Source organism: Clinocottus analis, unplaced genomic scaffold (genome assembly GCF_023055335.1).
Source record: "Clinocottus analis isolate CAN_PGR_092001 unplaced genomic scaffold, fCliAna1.0.p SCAF_12, whole genome shotgun sequence".
Taxonomy (NCBI): Eukaryota; Metazoa; Chordata; class Actinopteri; order Perciformes; family Cottidae; genus Clinocottus; species Clinocottus analis.
The window spans coordinates 11,010,075-11,035,419 of NW_027175843.1; the positions used below are offsets into that span (position 1 = coordinate 11,010,075).

At 40.4% G+C, this 25,345-nt stretch overlaps 1 protein-coding gene across 4 annotated transcripts; it reads left to right on the top strand.

Annotated features, from left to right (window-relative positions):
* Positions 1-274: 274 nt before the first annotated feature.
* ppp1r9ala (protein phosphatase 1 regulatory subunit 9A-like A) lies at positions 275-25,295 on the top strand. Of its 4 annotated transcripts, none has more exons than XM_068572336.1 (20): positions 275-339; positions 962-3,025; positions 14,032-14,164; positions 14,415-14,535; positions 15,141-15,245; positions 15,595-15,724; positions 17,005-17,163; positions 17,299-17,352; positions 17,825-18,054; positions 18,311-18,407; positions 18,500-18,626; positions 18,813-18,964; positions 19,548-19,863; positions 19,946-20,003; positions 20,088-20,159; positions 20,555-20,756; positions 21,319-21,363; positions 22,271-22,387; positions 23,362-23,550; positions 24,031-25,295. In XM_068572336.1, exons 2-20 carry the CDS (start codon positions 1,127-1,129, stop codon positions 24,187-24,189), a joined length of 4,365 nt encoding a protein of 1,454 aa, XP_068428437.1. In that variant the 5' UTR covers positions 275-339; positions 962-1,126; the 3' UTR covers positions 24,190-25,295. The 4 variants fall into 4 exon arrangements, with proteins under 4 accessions (XP_068428437.1, XP_068428436.1, XP_068428438.1 ...); XM_068572335.1 differs by having other exon boundaries at positions 286-430; XM_068572337.1 differs by lacking the exon at positions 21,319-21,363 and having other exon boundaries at positions 286-430.
* Positions 25,296-25,345: the final 50 nt, after the last annotated feature.

The following is a 25,345-nucleotide window of genomic DNA, read 5'->3' on the forward strand; positions in this document are numbered from 1 at the left end:
GCAATCCATACATGCGAAGTGATGCGAGTTGTTTTTGTAGTCTGGATGTGGACTGTTGCTCATGCAGAGGTCTAGGTGAGCTCAAATACAAAGTAAGCTCTTTCCCACGGCTTTCTCCTGCAACTTCTCGTGTCTCTCTGGAGAAAGACGGGAGAGGAGGGCGGAGCGGGGTGGTGGGTTACAGTCCAGGAATGTGTGCGCGTCCCCGCTGTCTCTCTGTTCTCGTCGGCCACGGCGCGCGGCAACACAGACAGACTCGCGTGCGCGCGCAGCCCGCGACAGGTCTGGAAGTGCAAGGAGGACGCAGGGAAAACGCTGCTGGAGCGGGGAATGATGGCGGTGAGCAAGAAGAAGGGGCAAGTTTGATACTGTAAAACTGGAACACCGTGGGCCAATCTTTCGCTGCCTAACACGATGAAGCAAGTAGAAGGTGCGAGCTTTTTCAAAGTTGTTTGCCTTTGGTGTTGTGTGTGTAGAGTGAACGTTTCCAACGGGTCGGACTTGAAACGCCACAATGAATTGTTCAGGCTGAGGCTCTGTGTTGAGCTGCTGGCCCAGCGAGTTTAACTTAGTTTCGCCTTTTAAAACTGATGTAACGTCAGCGTTACTCACCATGTTTCACTAGTTGACTTCAGTACAATTCGCTTAAAGTTTTTTGCTGGTTAAAGTTAACTTTGCTTTCACGTCGGAGCCATTTGACCAAACGCGAGCTAACGCATGTCAACGTTAGTCAGACAACCACCTAGCACACAATACTAACGTTACCGTTTTATTTTAAACCGTTTAATGTTTCAATCTAACTTCATCTTCGTGCTGTTTTTGATTTGCATTCAGAAATATAGTTTTGTTTTTGGTCTCGTATTAAATACGGACGTTAGGCTTAGTGCGATAAGGGTATCCGGTCGCTGTATTAACATATTTCATTTATTTTTCCAATAACGGTGGCCATTTCTCTCTTTAGATGCCTTCCCTGTGAGTGTGTAGCTCTGACAACTCCAGAGAAGCTTCACCGGACCCCATGTCACCGCTTTCGTAAAGTTGAGGGATAATAGTTCACCAACAGAAAGCATCAGTCTCTCCAAACCCGTCTTTTTTAATAGGACTGCAGTCACACAAAAAAGCAAAAATGCTCAAAGCGGAAAGCAAAGGAGGCGAGAGGACCCTGAGGAGCGCATCTCCTCACAGAAATGCATACAAGTCGGACTTCCACGCCATTAAGTGTACTTTTGATGGGTCAAAATCCGAGGGTGATGCCAGATCATATGCAAATGGTTCTAGTGACATCCGGGAGGACTCAAGGGGTAGGCCTTTTGGGACCCGAGTGAACAAGATAAAGAACATATTCCTTCAGATGGATGGTCAACAACAGGAGTGCCAAGATAGTAAAGTGACTTTAAAGCCTGAAGTATCACCTGTCTCCCCAACGAAGCAACAATTTCCAGCCAACACTCAAAGAGTCAACCTCAACAGTGCCACAAGCCCAGAATCACAAAATTTAGATAAAACACCCAAGGGGGATGATGTTGAGATTGACAAAGTGGCTTTGGCAGAGAAGTTTTCTGTGACCAGAAAACTCTTTGAAAGGGGCCTCAAAGAGCAGCCTGCGGCTGAAAAACAGTCTCCAAACAGAGGAGTAAATCGTTTGTCCCTCGGAAGTTCCTCTGATGAGGGGAAAAGCACAAGGAGGGTCTCGGGATCCTTTGAGACCACTATCAAATCAGAGCAAAGTCCTTCATCGGCAGCTAAATGTCAACCAGATGAGAAGGCGGATGGTGAGAAGAAGCCTGGGTCCAGAGTGTCATTAAATGCAGTACCCGTGTCCAAAAGGTTGGAGAGTTATGGGGCTGAGAAGGACTCAGAAGACAACAACACAGCTTCTGCAAAGGAAGGAATGGCGTCTGCTAAACACAGTGCCACTGAACAAATGTCTTTTTCTCCAACAAAAGACAGCTCACACAAATCCACTTCCCCTGTTAAAGAAGTCACAAACTTTACCCCTGTGACTGATGCCACTAACAAGAATACAAACCAGACAGCTTGTGCCATTAACAGACCAACGTCTAATGTTAAACCAACAAGCCCAGTTACCAATGCAGCACACAAATCTAATTCTCCAACAACTGAGGCCACCCACAAACTCCTCTCTCCAGAAAAATCAAGCCCAGTCGGCCATGGCTACAAACACTCCTCATCATCCAGTGATAGATTTAGTAGGACATCTGTTGATCGGGTTGAAGCAAAGCCACATAGTCCGCCCCCAAGGGATGTGAAGCAGCCTCTTCCATCAGCTGGTGGGTTTCCGAACACCAACAGGGCTAAATATCGTGAAAATGCCAGGAGTCCAACAACAGACAAGCCTTCCAGCCAGACCGCATCACTGGACTCCAAGGGGGTGGGCGTGGTACGGGCAGAACTAGTAGTCGTTCAAAATGAGTCCTCAGAGAGTGAGGAGAATGAGGATGAAAACATTGAAGATAATGTGTTTGAGGAACAGAAGGTGAAAAGCCCTAAAGACAACCTAATAACAAATCTGAAAATAACCTCTCCAACAGAAAAACAGAGCTGTAACCCTGCTTATCATGTCTTAACAAGAGATGTCTCAAGAGAGACACAAAGAATAGCAGAGGCCGTGGGTGAAGGTAGTGTCTTAGAGGACAATGAGCAATTTGGGTTGAAAAGGGAGAGACAGGAAGACATTTCAGTTGTGAATCAAGATGATGATGATTATTGTGAAGAAGATGAGGAGGTTACAGAGGAGGAGAGTGAACTTGAGAAGCAGGTGGGCCAGATCATCCTGGATAGAGCCTCACCAGTAGTGTACGGTATTGAGAATGCAGCATTTGTGGATGACAGAGATGTAGACCAGGTCCTCAGAGAAGAAGAAGAGCAGGAGGAGGAGGAATACGAAGAGGAGGAAGATCAAACATATAGGGATTATGACGACTGTTACGAGACCACCGGTCTGTCGGATGAGGAGGAGCCTCTCCCAAAAAGGAAAATCAAGTTCTCTACAAACCCCATTCAGGTTAGTATTAAGTGTTGTGTTGTTTACATCTAAGCTATTGCTGCTCAACTCAAGCACCTACAAACATATTGCACAGCACCATCATTATACACCACCGTTAGTACTGATTCAGCAAATGTCTGACCTAGGTGTTTCCCTACAGACGCAAGGCAAATTAGTCATGGCTGGGAATGAATGCTTTTGTTTGGCAAGTTTACGTCACAGCTGCTGCACTGTATTATCATCCCAGTAAAAAAAAAGTAAGCTATGGTTTGTTTAATCTTGGTGAGCAGGGAGGTGGGTAGTTTGACAGCCTCGACACCTGTTGCATTAACCCCACGAGATCAGGAGAGAGAGTAGACATTTGAGGACTATAGCTGGCAACATTTTTTTGTGGTATTTCTGAATATATTGTTGCCATTGCATAAGAGCTTGTGGAAGCAGGAGCTGTGAGGTAGAGACATGTGAAACTTGAGTCAGTACAGTAAAAAATATCATAGGTACCTCTGAGTCACTTCACTGCATGGTATTTTTACTCATTTAGAGTATTTCCCCTCTGTTGGTGAATCATGAGGGACTTTTTACTTCTCTCCAACATGGATAGAAGACATTTAGGGATTGTATTTACCCATTTGATCTCTTTTACAGACATGGCTAACTTATTTTGTGGAATTCTTACAATCCATTAATGTACATTTTTTGAAAAGCAGTATATTTTCTCTAAATGTCCTTGTGTTTGAGTTTAGTTTAGGAAGACATGTAATGTCTCTTCGGTGATGACGATAGAGTTGGGTGGTTGATAGAATAATGTATTCCAATATTTTTTGACTTTGACAATTTTTAATTATGGCTGTGTTGGGGCTTTCATACTCTGTCTTATCTCAGCTGGGGATGTTCCAAATAGTCTTTGTAGAGTTAGTATCAACAAATAAAACTGTTAAATATTTGTGGTGGAATTGGAAGTAATATCTTTGACCATAGCTATTCCACAATCATCAAATCTAAACAACATTTTACTAAAGCAGGGGAAAATAAATTCCACATAGCTTTTGGACAGCTCAGTGTTTATCCAGGCCTTAAAATGCACTGTTATCTCAGGGTGTGGACCCCCCCACCCTATCCCAGTCATCCTGGCTGGGGGTCCTGGGAGAGGGGACCAGAAGCTGACCCTCGAGTGGACACAAACAACAGTCTGGCTAAAGTGAAGCCATGACATGGATAAATACAGCTTTATAGCTTACAACAATATGGTCGACTGTCTGTTTGGCAAATACTGCTCATAACAACCATGAGAGGGAGACTTTATGCAAAACACATAGAGCTAATGTGATGTTTAGTTTTCATGCAAGTACATTTAGATGTAAAATTCAGTTCAGTAATTATTGAATTATATGGACTAATAGTATGTAGTAAGTAGTCAGTAAATACTTCAGATTATTTAGTATGTTCAGTCCCTACTTTACTCACTAGGTTGTTGTAAGAGCACCTAAATGATCAGCAGGTGAAAGTTAAGGATGCAATTGTATTAAACAACACATGAATACATGTAAGATGAAGATAAGTAGCAAGTCCAAGAATTCTTTTAAGTTTAGCTTAAAATGCTTTTTATTTATTTGCATGAAAGGGTGCATGTAATTGACAGACTGGAAAGAGCACAGAGAGATTTGTCAAAACAATGGCATGTGCTTGGATTAAAACCATGGGGTCAAGGCTACGTGGTATGCATGTTAGCCAATTAAGTCACACAAATGTTCTTTAGCCAACCTTTCTACCTGAGGCCCGGCTAACAAAGGCCTCCTGCCGGCACTGCATCATTCTCCACAGTCTGCTAGTCGGAGCTGGCACTGGGATTGAGCACACTTGAGTTGTATCTCACAAGGAGAGAGGAAGTGCTTTGTGCCTCTGGCTCACAACGGGATTAGGTCCCAATGTAACCCAAATCTTCTTGACAGAAGAGCTGTCTTGTGTGGAAGAAAGGTACTCTTCTTGAAGTAAAGGAGATGTTCAGCGTTTATCACCCTTATCCCCCTTAAAAAGAAATGTGGTTGAAGAGGGTTTCTAAAGCTGTGAGGATAAGTGCACACATTCTCAATAAGGCCAAAAATGGATGTTCATTGTTACTAAATTCATTTAAGGCATTTAGGATGTAGTTGCTTTGTGATTTAAAAAAAAAAAAAAAAAAGGTTCAATGTGTAATGTTAAAAAAAGACAATAGCTAAAATACTGCATTGTGTCATTAAAAAGGCACTGCAATCATTTTAAACATTGTTTTGTTGAGAAGATTCTTGTGCATAAATGGTAACAGAGACTCCTTGAGGCATTGAGTTGCTGCAATCCCTTTGCTGCTGTGTCAGTATGCAAGTTTGCTATACCTTCTGGCTGTATGAGCTGTATAAATATTGCTCTACTGCTTATACTGATCATATCTTTGGTGTTGGCGAAGAAGCTGTTTCTTTTGTTACTGCAAATGAAAACCAAGCCTGTAATATTGTGTCATGGCAAAACTTTATTCAGAGAAAGTTTTTGCAGTTAATAGGTTTGCATCTACTGGAATTATCTTTCACTATGAGCAGTTTGTGGGGAAAAAACAAGAGTTATTGAATGATAAATGCTATCTATCGTAGGCGTGTTATCTGCTTGGGGATAAAGACTGCACTGTCCTTTTTTCTGAGTAGTTATGTGGGATCGCTAGATAGGTTGTCTTGGGCTTTGTGTTCCATGTCGCACATGAGGATATTTGCAACAGCAGTCAAAACCAGTTCACCATTCCTAAAAAGAAAAGAGAAGCTACACCTGCTTCTCTGCCTCGCCCTCACAGGAAGTACCACCAGCAGTGTTTGGCCTTCTCAAACACACAGGGTGTGGTAAAAGATTCAAAGTGAGTTTATTTTAAATGTAAGTATTCAGCATTGTTTGTTTGCGCTGTAGATGATTACTGTCCACATTGGTCAATGTATAAGTTATATATCCGTTTGGCTTCTCATGTGCCAGCCAGCAATAATACTTGTTTTGCATTCGTGGACATTTCATCGTTGTCGAGTAGAATACAGTTTGTAGACATTAATGTGGAGCCAGATAACAAGCAATGCATGGGGTACCCAGTGGTGTGGGAGCTTATGGGCATTTGCATCCAAGGAGTTATTTTATTTACCCAACCAGAGTTGTGTAAAGTGCTGTTGGTCAGCTGATCTTGTTTGTTTGTGTTGGAGTTCTTTTCTCCACTCTACCTAACATTAGCAAGTGCAATTATAAATTATTCGCAAAATATTTAACTTTCATGATGGAAAGCTAATTATTAAGTTGTTACTCGCTAAGTAACTACAAGATAAATCTATCATGGTGAACAACAACATCTTCCGGGTACTGTATGTGCTCAGGCGATTGAGTTAATCTTTTTTATTCCGTCAACAAAACTTTATCAAACAAGGTACAAAAATCTCTTTTTGGCAGTTATGAATTCATTCACAGTCATGGAGAGTAAGAATCAGCATGACAGAATCTTCTGCTCTTCTATTTGTGTTTAATGTGATTAGTGAAAAGCATAAGGGGCGGACTCTAAATGTGGACGCCGGCCCCTGTAACTAACCCATCCCATAGTGTTATGCTTTCCATTTCCTATCTGAGATATGTCTTCTGCTGGGCAGAGGAATGTGTCTGACAAATCTCCCCCCTCATTCAACCAGCAGACAGGCCCTCCCCTTGTGGGATCTGAGTTCCCTCTCGCCACCTGGGCAAGTGGGTGACTATCCAACAAAACTGGGTGGAATACCAATACAGTCGGCTCAATGCTGTTCATTAAACAACTTGGCATAGGACACGTCTGGGGCTGATTGTGATTGCCTTAAACACTTTCATTATGTGATGACACACAAATGCACTAGAAGATGTAGTGTGTTTGTATTGAACATTAGCAGAAAGTTGTGTGTTAAAGTTATGAGCTGGCCTTGCAGGACAAGAGCAGCTTTTGTGTTCCATTTTTATACAAACCTGCTTAACCTGTTCTTGTTCGCGCTCCTTTGGAAATATATTTCCATTATGGCACTCTGCTCCTCTCAGACTCCACCTCTTCCTGTTGTAGGTCATACATTAACCCTTCAAACACAAACGTAATTTCAGTTACAGTCAATCATTGTAAAGTTAACAAAGTGTTGATCATTCCAAGGGCATGCACACAGAAAGTTCTTTTTTTTTTAAATAATCTTTCCTGGTGTGTTTACACAGGATCTAAAAACTGGGTCACATGTCTTCTTCCCTAATTACTCCATGGTCGCCACCCCTGCCCCAGCACGCTCTCACAGCCTGTTTGGATTTGTTGTCATTTTGTAGGTCTGCTTACATTACAAGCTCCCCAATCCAGTGGTCAGACCTCGTTTTGCACTGGCAGGGGAATTCTCTGGTTTGCTTCTCCTCGCAGCTGCTGACTCATTTCCCACAGAGGAATGAGTGAAAGATGGGAAAGATTTTGGTTTGGGTGTGGGCACGTGCCCGTCTGTGCATGTGAGCATGTAGAGAGGACAGACCACTGCAGTCGTTGAAGATGGATGAAAGGCCCACACATACTGCTGCTGCTATTGGAGGGAATCGAAATATGAAGATGGCATAGCAGCCAGTTGACCCACATCACAACCTCAGTGACTGCGGTAATACTATAGGGGGAGAAATTGACCCATTGCTAAATCCTGCCCCTGGAACGGAGGCTGGCCAATCCTAGCGTAGCTTCGCCCATCTCCGTTAGCTAGGGTCTGACAGCTATACTATACTGCTCGATAAAGTTTCATACAATTGTTTTAGATTTACTTCATTTTCAGCCTTGTTTTATGGTTTTCCAGCTAATCTTGGTTAGATGTTGTGTAACAATGATACTTGTTACCCGGAGAGGATGGAAGGAAATATATGTTTTTAAACTGATATTTTAAGCTTTCTTTGGAAAAAGCTTTTGGAACTAGCATTAGCAGAGTACACTTGCAGATCATGAACCAACATTAGCACTTCTATGCCATACAAACTACTGAAGTTACTACTAAATACACATGCTGCTTTTGCTATTCAAAGATTTTAACAGTCAATAAAGACCAGTGCTGTTCTGTAATTTCATTGTCTTCTGTTTTGATGGCCAGGTGACATGAAGGTTTACTTTTACAATGATCTGTTGGCTTTAAGGATTCAAGGATCATTTCTTGCCATTCTGCAACTCAGGGATGCACAACAAATCCCTGTTGTAGACAATTTGTAACACAATAAACGCATGACAAACAAAACAAAAACAGCCGAGGAACCTTGAGAAATGTAAACAGCCGCAACAAAAACAATTATTCTGGCAGATAATATGGCCGGCATCTTTATTTAAACGTTTAACATGAGAAAAACACTGTCCATCAACTTTGACTGTTTGAGCACCGAGCATCATGATGTAAACAGAGTCCAACCCCTTTTGTCCTGCTCTCTGTCCGGCTGCCCATCCATCACAGCTTTATCCGTGATGAACGATAGAGCCTAGTCTCTGTGTGCTCCACAGTCACCAACCTCCCGCTGCTTTCATCCATATTATTTTTCTGTGACCGAACATGAGAAAGCCAGCAATAGGCTGGGTAGCGTAGTAGTATTGAGTGCTAGTTTGGTGGCGTTCGGTCCGGCAAGTCTGGCTGGCTGGTCGGCCGTGGGCGGTGTTTGTCTCAATGTTCACTGCACTTAATCCAATCCCCACTCTTTATACGTTGATGAATGCATTCTGTCATATATCATGACTGATATGCACACAAAAACATATATTTAGCAGGGAGTGCAGCTAGTGACAAAGTGGGCTTCATGGTATTCCTAAGAGTTTGAGTAAGAGACAGCAGGGGGCAAAAGGTCACCCTATTGGATACATTTGAGCAAAAATTGTTAATTCTTTGATCTTTCATTCTTGTTGGACTAGTCAAGTCGGCCTGATCAGCAGTTGAACCTGAACGTTTTGGTTTTAGCGGATGGGGGTCTGGGCATGTCCTCAACAATAAAGGAAAATGTCTGTTTAGTGTGATAGCGGGAGACAGTGATGATACTAATAACTCACCAAGGCTAGATCTAGTTTTTTTGTTTTAGGAGCATCCACACAACCGTTTCAGCACCACTTAGAAATGATTTCCATCCATATTAAACAAATATGACATGACCATTCACGTACACCGGGAATGCGGATGTCGAGATAAACAGGAAGTTGTTGATTGGTTGCTTAGTAACAGAAAGTACAACAGTCTTTAATAATACAACGTTGTGCTTGATAGTCAAGATCTTCCTTTAAAATACAACTTTAATAACGCCTGTAATCTGTTATAAATGTTTAATTTATCACTGGTTGGATGTCACAAGTTATGACTGCTAAGACTCAGTCAAGCAGCAAACACGTGTGTCTGCATCATCATTTTCAAAGGCCCCTGTATCTGCCCGTCCACAATACGACGCACCCCCTGTCTTCAAATAGAAATGGTGTTGGTAGTGTTTTCAAGCATCTATTTAAGAGGCTCTCAAACTCCCGAGTAGTGCAGATTTTCAATAAAAATTTGTTTTCAAATTAAACAAAGTAGCGAGTATGTAGCCTGAGATGTGTATGAAGTTTGTTTGTGAGGGAGAGGCTAAAAAAGGCATTTTTCTTGAGTGATTAGGTTTCAGAAAAGAGCAGAACATTGCTTTAAAAAGGACTATGAGTCTGTGCCATCAGGAAAGTCTGACTTCAGTGGTTTTAAGTCGACCGCTACTGCTCAGCTTATGCTAAGGATGCAGTGTTGCTCCCTATATTCTATTAGCCTACATTTTCAACTCTTAATTACTTAAGTCTCCAAAGTCTAAACTAAAAAAGTGTCTTTCATCCTTAATATAATTTCTGTCTGCTCTAGTTCTGTGAATCCATTTTTAACTGCCGAAATTAGATAAGCTTTGTCGGTCTTTTTTAGTAGCACTTTCAAGCTAGTTGCAAAATAAGGTACAGCATGCAAAGAGGACAAAATGTATTGAGTAGCTTGTTGGTTATTTTTAAAGGTGTTCAGAGCTTTTTGGTGCTATGTGATAAAGATGACGCCTGTCTTCCACAGTATGTGGGTCCTAAACTAAAATGTATTCTATAAACCTATGGCAATGAGTATAAAAGGAAGGAGGAGGATTCAGACAGAGCGCTTCCTCGTGTTGATGGAGGGTCAAGGCTCCATTAATAGCATTCCTGCCAGCACCACAGGGCTGCAGTAGTGTGCATAATCCACACGTTTCTAATAGGTTTTCTTATGTATGTTTGGTTTCTAAGATAACACTATGATTCATGGATGTATGTATGTATTTGGAAATCAGCAAGATGTAGGAAAAGAAAAATAGTTTTAGTAACTCCCTTTAACAAAATGAAGAACTCAGTCAGGCATTTTGGAAATGTATCTTTACTGTTTTGGGCTGATGTCCAGAAGCTCCATAGTGAGGAGACAGAAGGACAGAGAGAAACGGTGATTGTTTGTAGTTGGTGGTGTACCATCCTCGTTTAACCTTAACCACTGCAGTGTGAAATACATTTTTACTGATGTTTTTTATTCAGTAAAATATGCTATCGGCATTTATGCATTCATAGCTGCCAATCTCTGATTATGTTACTTTGTAAATCAATCTTTGTTTAAATTGACAAAAGGTAAACAAAGGTTCCTTTCAGTTACATTATGATGCGTTCCGGCTCTGTTTATTGAAAATCAGTATTGGGTAGAGGTCAATTTTAATGTAATTATGACGTGTTCACATGTTTTTTTCATGAATTCTAGTGTTGGTGAGAAATTGAAAAAATTCAGTTGTTTGAAGATATTTTTACAACAACATGAATAGATTTTAGAAAGGGAATTATGACCCGTTTGAAATACTTCTAAGCAGTTCATAATATATTTATATATATTTAAATTTGTTGTAATTTATAATATACAGTCTTTTATGTCCTTATTTCAAATGTGTGTTTTAACGAGAAAACTATATCAGGTGACTAGAACAAAGTAAAAGGTTAACTAACATTTAGAATTTTTTTTATGGTTCACACTGAATTCAGAGCGGTTGAAATGTTTTTTCCAACAGTGGAAAAATACAAAAAGTCTGGAACCTTGTAGACCAGCTTCTATAATTAAACAGCAATATGGATGAGCAATGGTCTGCAATTAGTATTGGCAGCAAAAAAATGTGATCAGGGTTCTCTTGAATTTCTGTGCTGAAAAAAAAGTTCTGGCTGGGCCAGTTGATGAAGTCTAAACCACTGCTCCACAACTCTTATTCTATACTTAATCCCCGTTGCTTTCCTGATGATCTTTGAAAAACACACTGGAATCAGAGTGTGATGCAGTTTACTCTTGAAGCAAGTAATACAACCCAAGCCCTCCCCTTCCCTTGTTTTATTTACTGTGGCTGACATCGTTTTTGCCCTTTAAAACGCTTCCTCCGTTTTCCTTTGAAATCACAGGTGTGGCTCTCTTCCTGTCGTGTGAGTTGTGTTTATGTGGTTTCTAATGTGTGTATTGCATGTACAAAAGTGTCATGGTCAGCTTTATCTTTCTAGTGGGAGTTGAAAGCCTTTTCCTGATGCCGCCTCGCATAACGCGACTCTCTTTTCTATCACAGCACTAGCGGCATTTGCTTGCCTTATCCATGATAGCTTGGCTATACTCCCGCTATGACTCTCTGGTAGTAAGTAGTAAACCAGCCTTACGAAGCTCCTGCTACGCCTCCTCAGTAGTTTTTCTATAGAGAGACGTTATCCTAACCCTGACAGACCACACTATATTAACATGTGAGTTTCAAACATTTAGATATAATTAAATAAATAGATAAAATGTATGGTGCTATTATGAGAAATCAACAATCTACCATTTGAATGTGCTCCCTTTTTTGTCATTCGTGCCTATCTGAACTGTGAGTTTTATGGTCCATTGCACCACTATTTGTAGTTGAATCCTCAGGTCTTGACATGCTGTACGATCTAGACCTCATACTTAGTTGCCGAGAGTAGAAATGTTTACTTGATTACATCATCATGAAAAATGTTGCAAACAGTCTTATAATAAATAGTCACCTATGGTTTGTTAGATTGTTTTTATTTTGATAACCACAAGTAAGGTTGTACTCTATCATGGGAGTAGTTAAAAGACAACAACTCAAACATTTGCCACTGCAATATGTGCTTCTCTCTCAGATATCAGAGGTTGCTCACTAATACACACGTCAAGGGACAGCTCAATGTTTGGGAGTGAGCCCACATTTGTGTGGTTTGGGTATTTCTTAAGACTGTACACAGCTGCACATGTGGCCCTGTGGGGTAGAGTTTATTAGGTGGAAAATAACCTGCATAGTGACTCATTTGATTTGGCAAATTCTCCCCCTATATGATATACAAGATGGAATCACATTTATTTGTTGTTGTTGATTACACGTGTATTGAGTATTCATTCAGGCAATTGCATTTATACCATTTGAGTCTAACCTTGTGTTTCAAGACTGGGATAAAATCCCAAACTACATCCCAAATTCAGATCCAAGGTTTTAAGAAATCTAACATCTATTCCTTACATATTTCCTTTTATTCCTATCTCTGTGATGCTTTAAAATATTTTTTATTCATCTTCTTAGCAAGATTTCAATAGAAAGACTACTTTATTATTTTCATTGATATTCTAACTGTGGCTCATATCATTCCCACTTTTATCTGTTTTATTTCCGAAAGGCAACTCTTCTGTTTCGCTCAATCCAATTAATCAGACATCTCATATCTCGTATGCACATGCACAAAGAAGCCGGATTATGCGTGATATTAACTCAGTCAGCAGCTCTTTGTCACTGCTGCCAGCCTGTGTGCCACCACCACAATTTTCATCATGACTACGCCCAGATTAAGACTAATGATGACCATGTAGAGGTTATGTTACATGTTTCCACTGTTGGGTTCATCCTTATAATCAGGCATTAGCCATTAATGGAGTCTGCCAATCTAATCTACTTTTCACCAACAACCCATTATGTCTATAAACTAGTTATTCATAATTGAGCTCACTCTTCTCTCGTTGTTCAGTTAAGTTAGTATTTTTGTTTATGGTCTTATTACTCTTCTTACTATATACTTACCTGATGAACATGTACCTCAGTCATAGCAATCGATCATCCCCAGTTCATTTTATGCTGAATATTGTATTACTCACCACAGTTTGAAGCTGGATTAAGAATAACATTTCTGTTTGGTGGTATCATTGGTATTCAAGGTAAATAGCACTTATTGTAGGATGTAAAAACCCTAATGGCTGGTGTAGAGTACTGAGTAATGCCCATTAACAGAAAGTTATGAGATTATTTTTTCTTTATATAGTTTTGTATTATATGTCTTTTAACTATGCTGCTGACAACACTTGTCGCCTGTGACATTGATCTTTGCTACATCCATTGCTCAGCTCTCCCCAGCTGTGCCCTACTTTCCACGCTGCTCATGTTCTGCTGTACTGTGTGTATGTGTTTTTTAATTCCAACCAGAAAATGGCCTCTGGGACACATCCAGTGTTTGTGAGGGCTGCCTGCAAAGTTCACAACTTCTTCTTAAAAACTGTGATGAAAGTCCTGGAGAGAGAAAGGCCTCAGTGTTGCTTGATTCACATGGTTTACGTTTAAAATGTTGTATTGATATAAAATGCAAAATGCAAAAGATGATAAACTACAGTTGACAATGCAGTCTCTACAGATTGATAACTAAAGAGCATAATCTCTGTCAGACACTATTGTGAGAATAATAACCAGAGTTTGATAAATATAAGAATTAATTGAAATGCTAGTCGTCCAAATCATCTTCAAAAGCCTCTGCTGTCCCCTAGCAGCTGTTAAAGTGTGCTCCTGTAGCGCACTGGCACTTAAATGTTCCTAGTAATGGTCCAACGTATGTGATTCTCCCTCCCTATGCAATTTCTCTCAAATGAAAAAGGTGTCCTTGTTCGCCCTGCCAAGACAAATAAGAACTACCGAAGTGAAAATAATATGCCTATGCGCTTGATATTTTGACACAGGTCTTCAGTACATTCTCCAATGAGGACTATGATCGACGCAATGATGACGTGGATCCAGTCGCAGCCTCTGCAGAGTATGAGCTGGAGAAGAGAGTGGAGAAGATGGATGTATTCCCTGTAGAAATTGAGAAAGGTGAGTTCAGTCAATGCTGAAGGTAAATCCCTACGTATGATAAGCACAGCGTAAGAAACATTACATAAGGAGGGGAAACCCGTTTTCTACTAGCTGCACAATAAGCGTAGCACAATTCAGTGATGTGTATAATCTTTATTCATAACCTTTATTATATATTTGGGTCACATCCATACTTGTGGTATTGAGCCTATTTGTATGCAGTTTTTCTTACGCACATTTTCAAATCTTCATTTGTTTTTGCATTCAGGAGACAATGGACTTGGCATCAGTATCATTGGAATGGGAGTGGGAGCTGACCAGGGTCTGGAAAAGCTAGGAATTTTTGTGAAAACCATAACTGAGGGAGGAGCCGCTGAGAACGATGGACGGTGAGTTAGAGAACTGTTAACTCTTTTTTGTACAACCCACATTTAACTCTTGTTAAAGAGTTACTGGTAGTGGTTTGTATATAACCGGAAACACCAGCCATGGTATACACTCACAGTTTTTAATATCACACTAGGAATTGCTCATTCCCCCAGGGCTCAGTGACACACAAACAAGCACATTTATTTATAACCACACGAGGAAGCTCAAGAAAATAGTTGCTACTTCTGTTTCCCAAGCATGTTTAGGGCTGTCTTATTGCCAGCTACATTCAGGCTACTGTATTGTTTCATCTTTGCTACTATGCTGAAGGTGGTGCATAACTCTTCTATGAAAATGCTTTAAAAAAACCTCTCCTTATAACTATTATCAGCTGTGTCTCGTCTTTTTCGACTACACCTTGAATAAAGACAGTTGCACTTTGGCAGCACATCGATGGCACTTACTGATAGCACCTTGTAGTTTGACTATATTGAAGAAATTGTACTCTCTTGATTCTTGTTGTTTTGAGTTTGTACTCGCAGTTGAATGCACTTATTGTAAGTCGCTTTGGATAAAAGCGTCAGCTAAATGACATGTGATGTAATGTAATGTAATGTGTCTCCAGCATACAGGTGAATGACCAGATTGTAGAGGTGGATGGTGTCTGTCTTGTGGGCGTCACCCAACTGTTTGCTGCAACAGTCCTAAAGAACACCAAAGGCACAGTGAGGTCAGCTGAAAGCCCGTCTCCTCGACCCCTAAAATCAACCTTATTGAAAATGATTACCAGAGGAGCCATTGTTATCATGATAACAAAAAAGTGGTCTTTTTAATCTTTTGAGAGTCCAGAGGCCATGAATGATTGTTTGTGTGTATTTGTGTGTAAGTGAAATGAGCAATGCAAAGTATTGTGGAATGTTAATAGTTTGAATTAAAAACAGCCACATATAACCAGGTCAGACCTAAATTGCATCTCAAAATTAGCATTTCCTTGTTGCAAGTAAGACAAACAGAAGCTGTTTCAAGCCAACAAATATTTCTTTTTATGGCACACTAACGCATTGTTTTCTAAAAAACAGGTTCTTGATTGGACGAGAGAAGCCAGGGACCCAAAGTGAGGTAGCCCGCCTCATAAGTGAGACATTAGAGCAGGAGAAGAACCAGGAGCAACAACACCTGGATGACCCCTATGAACACTCAACAGAGGAGGTGAGTTAGCTGGACAGGACCACATTAAAATGCCCTATCATTGCACAACCATGTAAACTATCTATTACTATGTTTAGATCTGAAAATTAATGGATTATGTTACTATTATAACTCATTATTCCTCAAAATAACTAAATGAAGGCTTCTAAAGCGGGTCAAAAATATGCAACTCAACTGTACGCTTCTTAACTACCCAGCGAGCTCCATCCTAAATATATGTTAAATAAATGTTATGTATTGCTCTGATGATTCCTCTTTGCTTTACTTTAGATAAAGATTTGAATACAGGACTTTCAATTTGTGTCATTAATGGTTAATAGTTTTATTTCTGGGAAAAGAAGTTTTGAGTAGCCTTCTTCTTCCACTGCCAGTATTGACAATCCCAGTTAGTGAAAGGTTGAAGAGTAAATGAAGATGGCGTGTATCTGGAGACCACTATACACACTCTGGTTCGATTCAACTTCCAGTTGGCTATCCGTTCAGACATACCCACATTACATCCAGAAAGAGATTCAATTGGTTGATGTGAGCTTTTTGTATTTGTGTGGTTTTCAGGATTTCTCTGTGATTCAGTGTCGTTTTGTTTTTTTGGAGCTTCTAGAAAAATTCAAGTTTTTTAGTTTTAATTACGACATGGATGTTGTTGTGTATGCTATTTACAAATTGAACAATCATAAGGAATATTACTTTGACATGACATAAACTCAGTATTAGCCCCCCAAGGCACACCTACACCAATCCCACCCAGCTCAACCAGGAAATTAAAAGCTGTCTGAGTCAATCCATGTGTCACAATTCTGCTGTGTTGGAAGTTGCAGTCAGCCTCTGCCTGTCTGGCAGAGTTGAGAAATGTTTGTTTTTCTGATGTCTTAGGAACTAATCTTGTGTTTTACTATAGAGACACTGAGCAGAGGGATTTACCGGATCAGACAAAGACAAAAAAAGGAATGTTGCATAACTTTTAGTGATAGTGATAATTATCTTTGAATTACCTGTGACTCTCTGGTAATGCAAAGTGTGTCGGTGGGTTAAGTCTTGTTATCCAGTGAGAACATGTTGATGTGTTCGATGCTGCAGACGTGGTACTGACATGTAGCCAAACTTTTGCAGTGCCTTCTGTGAAGCAACTTTCCTCTGTTTGGTTGTAAACTATTGATTACAATGTTCACTCCAGACTGTGGTGAACTGCGTGTTGTTGACACACACTGAGCGTGTTCATGGGCATGTAGGGTGTGTCAATGTTTGCAATATGTGATGCGATGTGTGACATCATATTTCAGGAAGAGCGCTATGAGGAAGAGGACGGGGTGGATGAGAGGATTTTGTGCTCCAACTTCTCTCCAGGGCGGAACACAGATCTGTTTGAGCTGCCTGACACTGAGGCGTTGTTTATGCCGACCACCATGGACAGCTCTCAGATGGTTTTCAAGTTCAAGGAGGTATCACCCTCACCTTTACTTTTAGTCTAATGTTATCTAAAATACAGTATATATCAACATTTCAGCATTCTGTGTGCCCGAGATTAACATACAGTAATGGGTGTAACCAAATATTTTCCTATTTTTGTTCCTTAGCTGCAGCTCAAACACAGCAATGCTGCAGCAGAAATACATCAACTGAATGAAAAGGTAGGAAAAAAATAAATGATGATTTTCTTTTTGTTATTGACATTCAAGATAATCATATAACATACAAGACAGATACATATATGATACAGTAAATGCCACGTACCATGATATAAAATCTAAAACACAATAGACTTTCATACACTTTATGTTAACTGAAGTTTCTTCCATCAGTAATTATACTGTATCGATATGACTCTAAACTTCTAACTTTTATATACTTGCAGTTAGTAAAGATTAATCCTCAGATACTTATTGAAAATTAGTTTTGGAAGCCTCTTGACAATCAGATTGTATAGAAGAATGTGAATTGTTGTTGCGTTTACAGACTGCTGTTGAAGAAAACAGGGTCAGACACAATGTGAGACGTAGTTTTTTTAAACGACTATTTAATACTACTAGCACTTTGCAGCCAGTGGCCCACCTGCAAATTCAATTTAACCCGCACAAGTAACATGTCACCATATCTGTACAGCTAAGAGCATCTGAGGAGGATAGATCATTGTGGGATGCAAGGGAATCGTCACTGGAGCAAAAGATTGAGGACAGCAATGACAAAATCCTGAAGTTGGAGAGTTACTGGCTGGAAGCCCAAGGCCTGTGTAAGACTGTGAATGAGCAATTAGCTGAGACACAGGCCCAGCAGGAGACGCTGGACAAGAAGTACAACAAGGCCAAGAAACTGCTTAAGGACTACCAGCAGAAGTAAGTTTGTCTTGAGTTACGCAATGCTCTACTGTAGGAGGACTCAATGTGGTTGACTTTAGTGGTTTACTCGAGTCAATTTAGTGATATAACACATTTAATAAACAAACAACTGCATGTAAACCAACAAACTAATGTAAAAAAGAAAATTACATACATTTTGGAATTCATTGGTGAATTGATAACCACATAAATTAAAAGGTGTTTCAAAGCTGAAGGACTGAAGGAAAACCACATTTCCTTGTTTCATCCTCAGAGAGATAGACTTTGTGAAGAAAGAGGAGGAGCTGATAAAAATTCTAGATGAAAAAGACAAGTGGTATAAGGAGCAGCTGGAGAGCTTGCTGAACAGGGTAAGACCACAGCTTGAAGGGAAAATGCATGTTCACCACAGCAGACGTGCAAGAGACACTGAAATTAGCAAAGAGTGTTGTTTTATCCACAGATAGCTGTCCTGGAATCCAGAGGGACTTCAGACGAGGAGAGTCAGAATGGTCAGGCCTCGGCAGCAAACAAGAGATTAATTGGCCAAGACACAGTCGCCAACACACACTCTGTTGACTCACTACTCGGTACAAAGAGTTACTATCATGCAATTTAATTTAAAACGGGGGGTATCCACGTCACACTTTAATTGTCTAATCTGTTAAACATTCACAAGCCCACATCATAAACTCCAGTGACCCTGGTAAATTATTAAAACTGTGCACACTGTCTTATGACTTGTTTGGTGTGCTGGTTGTTTTCTTCCTGTGTAGAGCAAGACTGGAGTGAGCTGGTGCCTGAGACTGAGCGCTTGGACACCAGTGCACACAGAGCCAAAGGCCTGCTCGCTCAGAAGGCCAAACGTCAGCCTCCATCTCGGAGCAAACTGAAGGAGAGCCTCACAGTGCCTTCAAGTCACTCTCAGGTCAGTCAGGATCATCTACTAGTGATACATTATTATGGTGAACGATGATTTGATTGGATTGAACAGTCAGCCGCCTGAGGCCAGATGTAAGCTATGACAACCTTATCAAGACATGTAAGGCTCAAACTGCCATCTCGTATGTCAAACTAATGCTGACAAAACACCTGCTCTTCCATTTTTATAGAAGGAGGAGAGCACATATTAACTTGAGTAATATTTAACCTTGTGAACATGAGCTGACCAATAACAGTGAAAAGGGTGGAATTTTTGCCACTTTTTCTGTGACTGATCTGTTTTCTTGCAATGTCAAAGAAACATTTTGAAAAAAACTCACTGTTGTACTGTTGACGCTGCACCTCTCTTAAAAAAATAGAATTGCCTTAAGATACCGACAGCTGCTCTAAAACACAAGAGGGAACATACTTGAGTGTCTTTTTTACTGTACAAAACACTAAAGAACCTTTTTTATAATGTATGTGTGTACAGGACTCAGCCGATCAGAACTCTAGAGCCTTTTGTTACAGCGTAAGCTTTAAGCCCGTCCTTGCATTGTCCTTGTAAATAATTAGCTTTGTCCCAACAGGAAACCGAAGAAGAGGAGGAACAGGAATCTCCCAGGAGGAGGAGGTCCATCCAGGAGAGCCTGTCCCTTCCAGTGCCTGTCTGCTATCCTGGGAATGGACAAAAAGATGACCCCGAAGAGAAAAGGGATGTATCCAAAAGTACAGCTGCGCTCTCCAGCAGCCCGTCTTTGTTACCATCACAGGGAGACGGTATTGAAAACAGTGGAAGTCCCTCGTTGTCCTCTCCAAAAGACACCTTGTCACCGCATTCCCCCTCTGGATTCATGCGCAATGTCAAGAAGAGGGAGTCAAAAGGAAAGAGCAAAGAACTCAAAGGTACGCAAGTAGACCAAAATGTGATGGCAGCAGAATGAACACTTTCTGTTGCATTGTTACTGAGCCTATTGTTTCATTACAGAGGAACAAAATGAGGCCTCATCAGCGGGAAAACCTAAAAGGCGATTTCCAGACTTTGGGTAAGACTCGTGATAACTGTCATTCGTCTCCAAAGATACCATCTGTTTTGCACTAAAAACAACATTTTTACTGGTCATCAACAGAGGTCTCCGGAAGTCAGGTGGCAAAGGAAAAAAACATGACAAGGAGGGTATGCGAGCATCTTTGGACAGCAGGTTTGTAATTACTTAACTTCATTTAAACAATTTAAAGGTTCCAAATGGTTATTGAGTTATAATTCCATGTTTTGTAACACATTTGTTGGAGTTATCTGTTGCTTCGTGTTGGTGTTGGTGCAAGCGCCACATATAAAAACATTTTAAAAACTGGATTATTAATTGGAACAACGTTACTCAAACAAACAAAGGCCTGTGTACATTAAATAGCTAAACTCCATGAAGACAGTTACTGCATTACTACTAGAAGCCATGGTACCTCGTGGATGTAAATATTGATCTACACTCCTATATCTGGTAGTTATCACTTACTGAGCCATTGTAATGCAACACATGAAGCTCACATGTTAAAGGTGAGTGGATAACTGAATCTTTCTATTTTTTCCAATGTCTAGGGGATCGGCAGAGTTATTGGAGGAGTCTGGAGGGAACCTGTCTCCTGCCGAGTCAATGACCTCCATCCCGACCTGTATGCCCTTCTCCTGGTTTGGAGACAAAGAGAGGGACAGAGACAGAGAGCCCTCGTCTTCCAGCAACAGTCTGCCGTACACTGCCAATGAGACCAGCAGTGAGCAAAGTCAGGACCGCAAGAATAAGGTTTGTAACTTTATGTGAGCAGATAAATACGTGACATAAAGAGTATTAGCATCCAGCGAAACGTTAATAAGCTATTAGTTGTAAATTGTTGATATCTTAGCCAGCTGTAGAACAGTCCTTGTCTGTCCTCCATCATCATAAAATATGTATATCTTGATTGAAAGAGTAAAACGAGTTGAAACATAATGGAAGGCAGTATCCAGACATGTGCCTTCATTGACTAGGTCTCTGCATAAGAGACATGATGCAAAGGCAACAATAACTGGATCCATATGCTAGCCAGAGTGCTTTAGCAGGGAGGGATTTGGTAGCTTTTCAATGAGTTTCCAAATAGTGAGACATAAAACCCATCCAGTGAAATGCAAGGCTAACTGTCACACAAGCCGTGGTCAGACTGCTGTTCCTACAAAGCTGTTTAATGAGTTCAAGATTCAGGCGGAAGAAATAAAAAGATTACTAAGAGAAAAGTGTTGGCTTTGTTGCTGTGTGCATCATGGTAGTTTTTGTCAGTGCTTTGCCGCCTGGACATTTAATCTCACTGAACCGTGTTTCCTTTAAACAGACAAATCTCTCCTGGTCCTCTTTATTCAGTCGATCATTAGATTTGGTACAGTATATGCATTTTGGTTTTACCTTTTGGAGTTTAGATGCCACGGTAGAACATTACTAACAAATAGACTTCTGCTATTTGTAATTTCTCACCCCACACATCCTATGAATAATTCACCTTTTTCTTTTCAACTGGGTATGTGGTAGTGTTATAATAAACTAATGTTATCTAGTTTTCCATTTGTCCACTCAGAAAAGCCTCAGAACTTGTGTTAGAGGAAACAGATGAAGCCTAACATAGTTTTGAGGACTTATTGCACCAGCTAAAAGGAAGTTTGATTTGAGGTTTGTGTGTAACATCAACACTATTTGCGACGTTGTAACTAACTTGTATAGTGCAACATGTTTTTTAGAGTGTATTTTTTTTTACGCTACATTGTAATGAAACTTCATATGAACTTGCACATAGCTGGTGCTATAGCCTACAAGTCTGGGTAATCAGTCCCTGATTCCATTTGGCTCTCAAAAACAAGCCACGCTTTAGCTTTTAGATTCGAAAAAAACAATCTCATGAGAAATCAAATAATAAATCTCATAGAATCTACTCAAAAATTTAAAAAAAAACAAAAAACATTACCCCATGCCTGTTTGTGTGTTTACATTAGAGGCAGCACAGTTGGTTGTTGTAGTTTAGTGTTGTTGGTGTACTTTTGGTGGTGGTGATACTGTACTACTTAGTGTGTTGAAGATCACAGTCACTCATCGCTCACATCAATCACTTGGATTGCTGCTTCTGAAATCTCAGTTTTAATAATTTGGCATGATCATTTTGGTCCTCATGCGAACATCACTGCATTTTCCCCTCACCACTGTGGTGTTGTATTTGTTTGCTTTTCCTACTCAAGAACTGTTGTTTGCTGATGTGTTGCTTTAGTAAATGCGTTCCTTGTTTCCACTTGTTCCAGAGTTTTTCAGTCATAGATGATTCTAGCCCTGCCAGCCCCAGTACAGATATCTCTGGGTTAGTTGCTGAACCCAATCTGTCTGGGCGCTCACACACTTTAATCTTCTCTTCCAGTGAGGTGAGTGCTCTCCTTGTTGCACAAAAGCTGTGTGGGACGCCTTGATGCGGCTGAAAGGGAACATTCTCAAGCATGCTCTTTGAGTCGTTCCCCCTTTCACAGCTAAGATTGAATCATGAATGCAGAGGGCATTGTAGAGGTGTGTGTGTGTGTGTGTGTGTGTGTGTGTGTGTGCGTGTGCGTGCGTGCGTGTGTGTGTGTGTGATAGCTATTTTGTTTTGTCTTTTTTTTATTTTTAAATCAAAGAAAAAAAAATCTTGTGGCCGAGCCTTACTTAAGTCAGCTGTCAAACCGTCGACCAGTGCTTCATGTTCTTTACGAGCTTTGGCAGACCACAGAACGATGCTGACTGCTCGGCTGCCTGCTCAGTGGTGTTTCAGCAGCAGTTTCCTCTGGTATTCTAGTTCCCACTGTACAAGTCTCTCTCAGTAAAACATACAGAATGAAGACACATAGACCTGTATCTGAGAATGTCATTGATATGTTGCTGGCATTGCACGCTTGTTTTCTTGGTGCCACCTTGGGAAACGTATACACTGCACACAGTTTTGTTGTTTGTGAGATACATCCTGCAGTTGGCTTCACTTTTTTACTTTGGTCCCTCAGCCTCAACCTACTCACTAAGTTCAACTGCTTTTTAGCAATTTCTCCACTTATAAAATAAAATTGTACTCGACAAATTTATTTCAAACAGCATTTATTGAAGTGATTTAGTGAATGTAAAGAAAAAGATGACTAATGTTTGCATTTCACTACTCATCACTGTACTCTAAGAACATGGATCAACACTGTTGTCAAACACATACAGTACAATCCATGGCATCTAACCACTTATAGCACCAACTATATAAATGTTTGGTATTTTTCCACACACTAGACATGAGTAATCCATTAATACATGGTGCTTCTCTTTGCTTAAGTGACAGTTTGTTTACTTTTATCATGTCTGTTTGCATTATCTGTGTCTTCTGTAGACTTTGGATGATGAACCAGTGGCCACAGGGAAAGAGTATCAGTGGCAGAACCGGCCCGTCTCTGAATGGACTAATCAACAGGTCTGTCACTGGTTGATGGGCATGAATATGGACCAATACACGCCTGAATTCACAGCTAGGGGAGTGGACGGCCAACAGCTGTTGTACTTGGACAGTGAAAAGTTGAAGGTAAAAAATGTTTTAAATAGAACCTATCATAATAGATATAATAATTATCTTTGAATTACCTGTACAGGGTTCTTACGGTCATGGAAAACCTAGAAAAGTCATGGAATTTTAAAATGGTTCAAATGCTTTTAAAAGAAAGATGCTCAAAATATATGCAGGCATCTATTATTGCATGCAAATTTTAATTCTCATTGTTAGTTTAAATACTACATTTTCTCACTTTTTCATGTACACCGAGATTTCACAAAATGTTTGGTCATGGAAATTTAAAAGTCATGGAAAGCTCATGGAAATCTATTGTTCAAAATGTGTATGACCCCTGCTGTAAAAAATTGGAATGATTTATTTTGATCAAACAAGGCCTCTTTTGTAGCAAAAGCAGTATTTTTTGAGTCAAACATGGTCAACCTGTAACTGCCACCTTGTGGCCAGAACATGGAAGCATTACTTTGCTCTAACTCTGTGCTCCTTTTCCTTTAGGCGCTCGGCGTGTCAAGTCAAAGCGACCGATCAACTATCAAGAAAAAGCTAAAGGACTTGCGTAAGACCCAGGAGAAGCTGGAGAAACAGAGAGAGAAGAGAGAGAAGGAGAGCCGGCGCAGTGGGAGACTGCCAGCCAGTACTGACTCTGTCTGCTGAGGTATCAGCTCTGTTCTCTGACTTCATGCATCCCATGAACTTCATCCCTAGCAGGCCTCTGAGCCCCCTCTTTTTTCTGTTCTTTTTTTACACTTTTGGTGCCATGACGTGACATTCATGGGTTAACACCAACAACCACAGAAATTACTGCTAGGTGTGCTGACTGATGTGCCAGTTGTGATTTACGTTCATACAGTAGCTCCTGGTTCTCTAGAATGTTTTAACAAACTTCAGCTCAAACCATTTTCAATTAAAGATGGGGAATGTCAACAAAACAAATGTTGGGTATGTGACCAAAATGGAATCCTAACATTTTTTACCACTAAAAAGCTCGAAAGCTATAATTATTAAAAAAAAGTCAGTTTTCAGAATGAAATGATCTAATGTAGTTGTTGCAGATCATACACACATTTATCTATGGAAGTCAAATGTGTACTGCTTTTCCAGCATTTTATATTTTTGCTAGTATAACTTGCCTGTTTTAATGTACATGAACTTTTCTGCAGGAATGGTTGTTGTACAATTCAGACAAAAGCACTATATTTGTCTTTTAAGCTTCAATGGGCGACAAAGTTTTAAATGTATAAATGTGTTTTATACATGTCCTTATTAACTGCATATCTTTTTTTTTTTTTTTCACTTAAATACCAATGTCCATTTTATACTGTATACATTTTTCTACTAAGTAGAATAGCTAGGCCGGGTTTTTTTGCTGAATGAAAAGCGGCAAAGAAATCAAGTCTGTCCGAGGGAAACACTACTTCTGCTGTCCGCGACTCGGGCTGTGTGTTGCCACTCGGTAACACGATGCTCCGTGTAAATACACACAGCATGCAGGTCTGCTACACAAGCACCTCACTGCCGGTCCATCAGACGGTCAGAGTGCCTATGACAAGGACTTGTGTGAGTCGAGAGCGCAGCGCCGTGTATGAATGTGAGGCTGAACAATGGATTGTTCACCGCCAAACCCAAGTGCTTCCTTTCGTCTTCTCACGTTTGACGCCATGTTCTGTACGCCAAACGACATGTTGGACTGCAAGAAAATCATGTGAATTAGAGAAACATTTCTTGGTACATACAGGATCAATAAACTAATTTTCACTTTATATGGTGTGCTTGAATTGTGTTCCAGCTTTTCTTTCAGCTTAATGTGCGT

Excerpts from the sequence above, each read along its gene's own strand:
- ppp1r9ala (XM_068572336.1), top strand. The coding sequence starts at position 1,127 with ATGCTCAAAGCGGAAAGCAAAGGAGGCGAGAGGACCCTGAGGAGCGCA. Across the intron at positions 14,536-15,140 it reads GCCGCTGAGAACGATGGACG|CATACAGGTGAATGACCAGA; the intron begins GTGAGTTAGAGA and ends ATGTGTCTCCAG. Across the intron at positions 18,965-19,547 it reads TGCCTTCAAGTCACTCTCAG|GAAACCGAAGAAGAGGAGGA; the intron begins GTCAGTCAGGAT and ends TTGTCCCAACAG.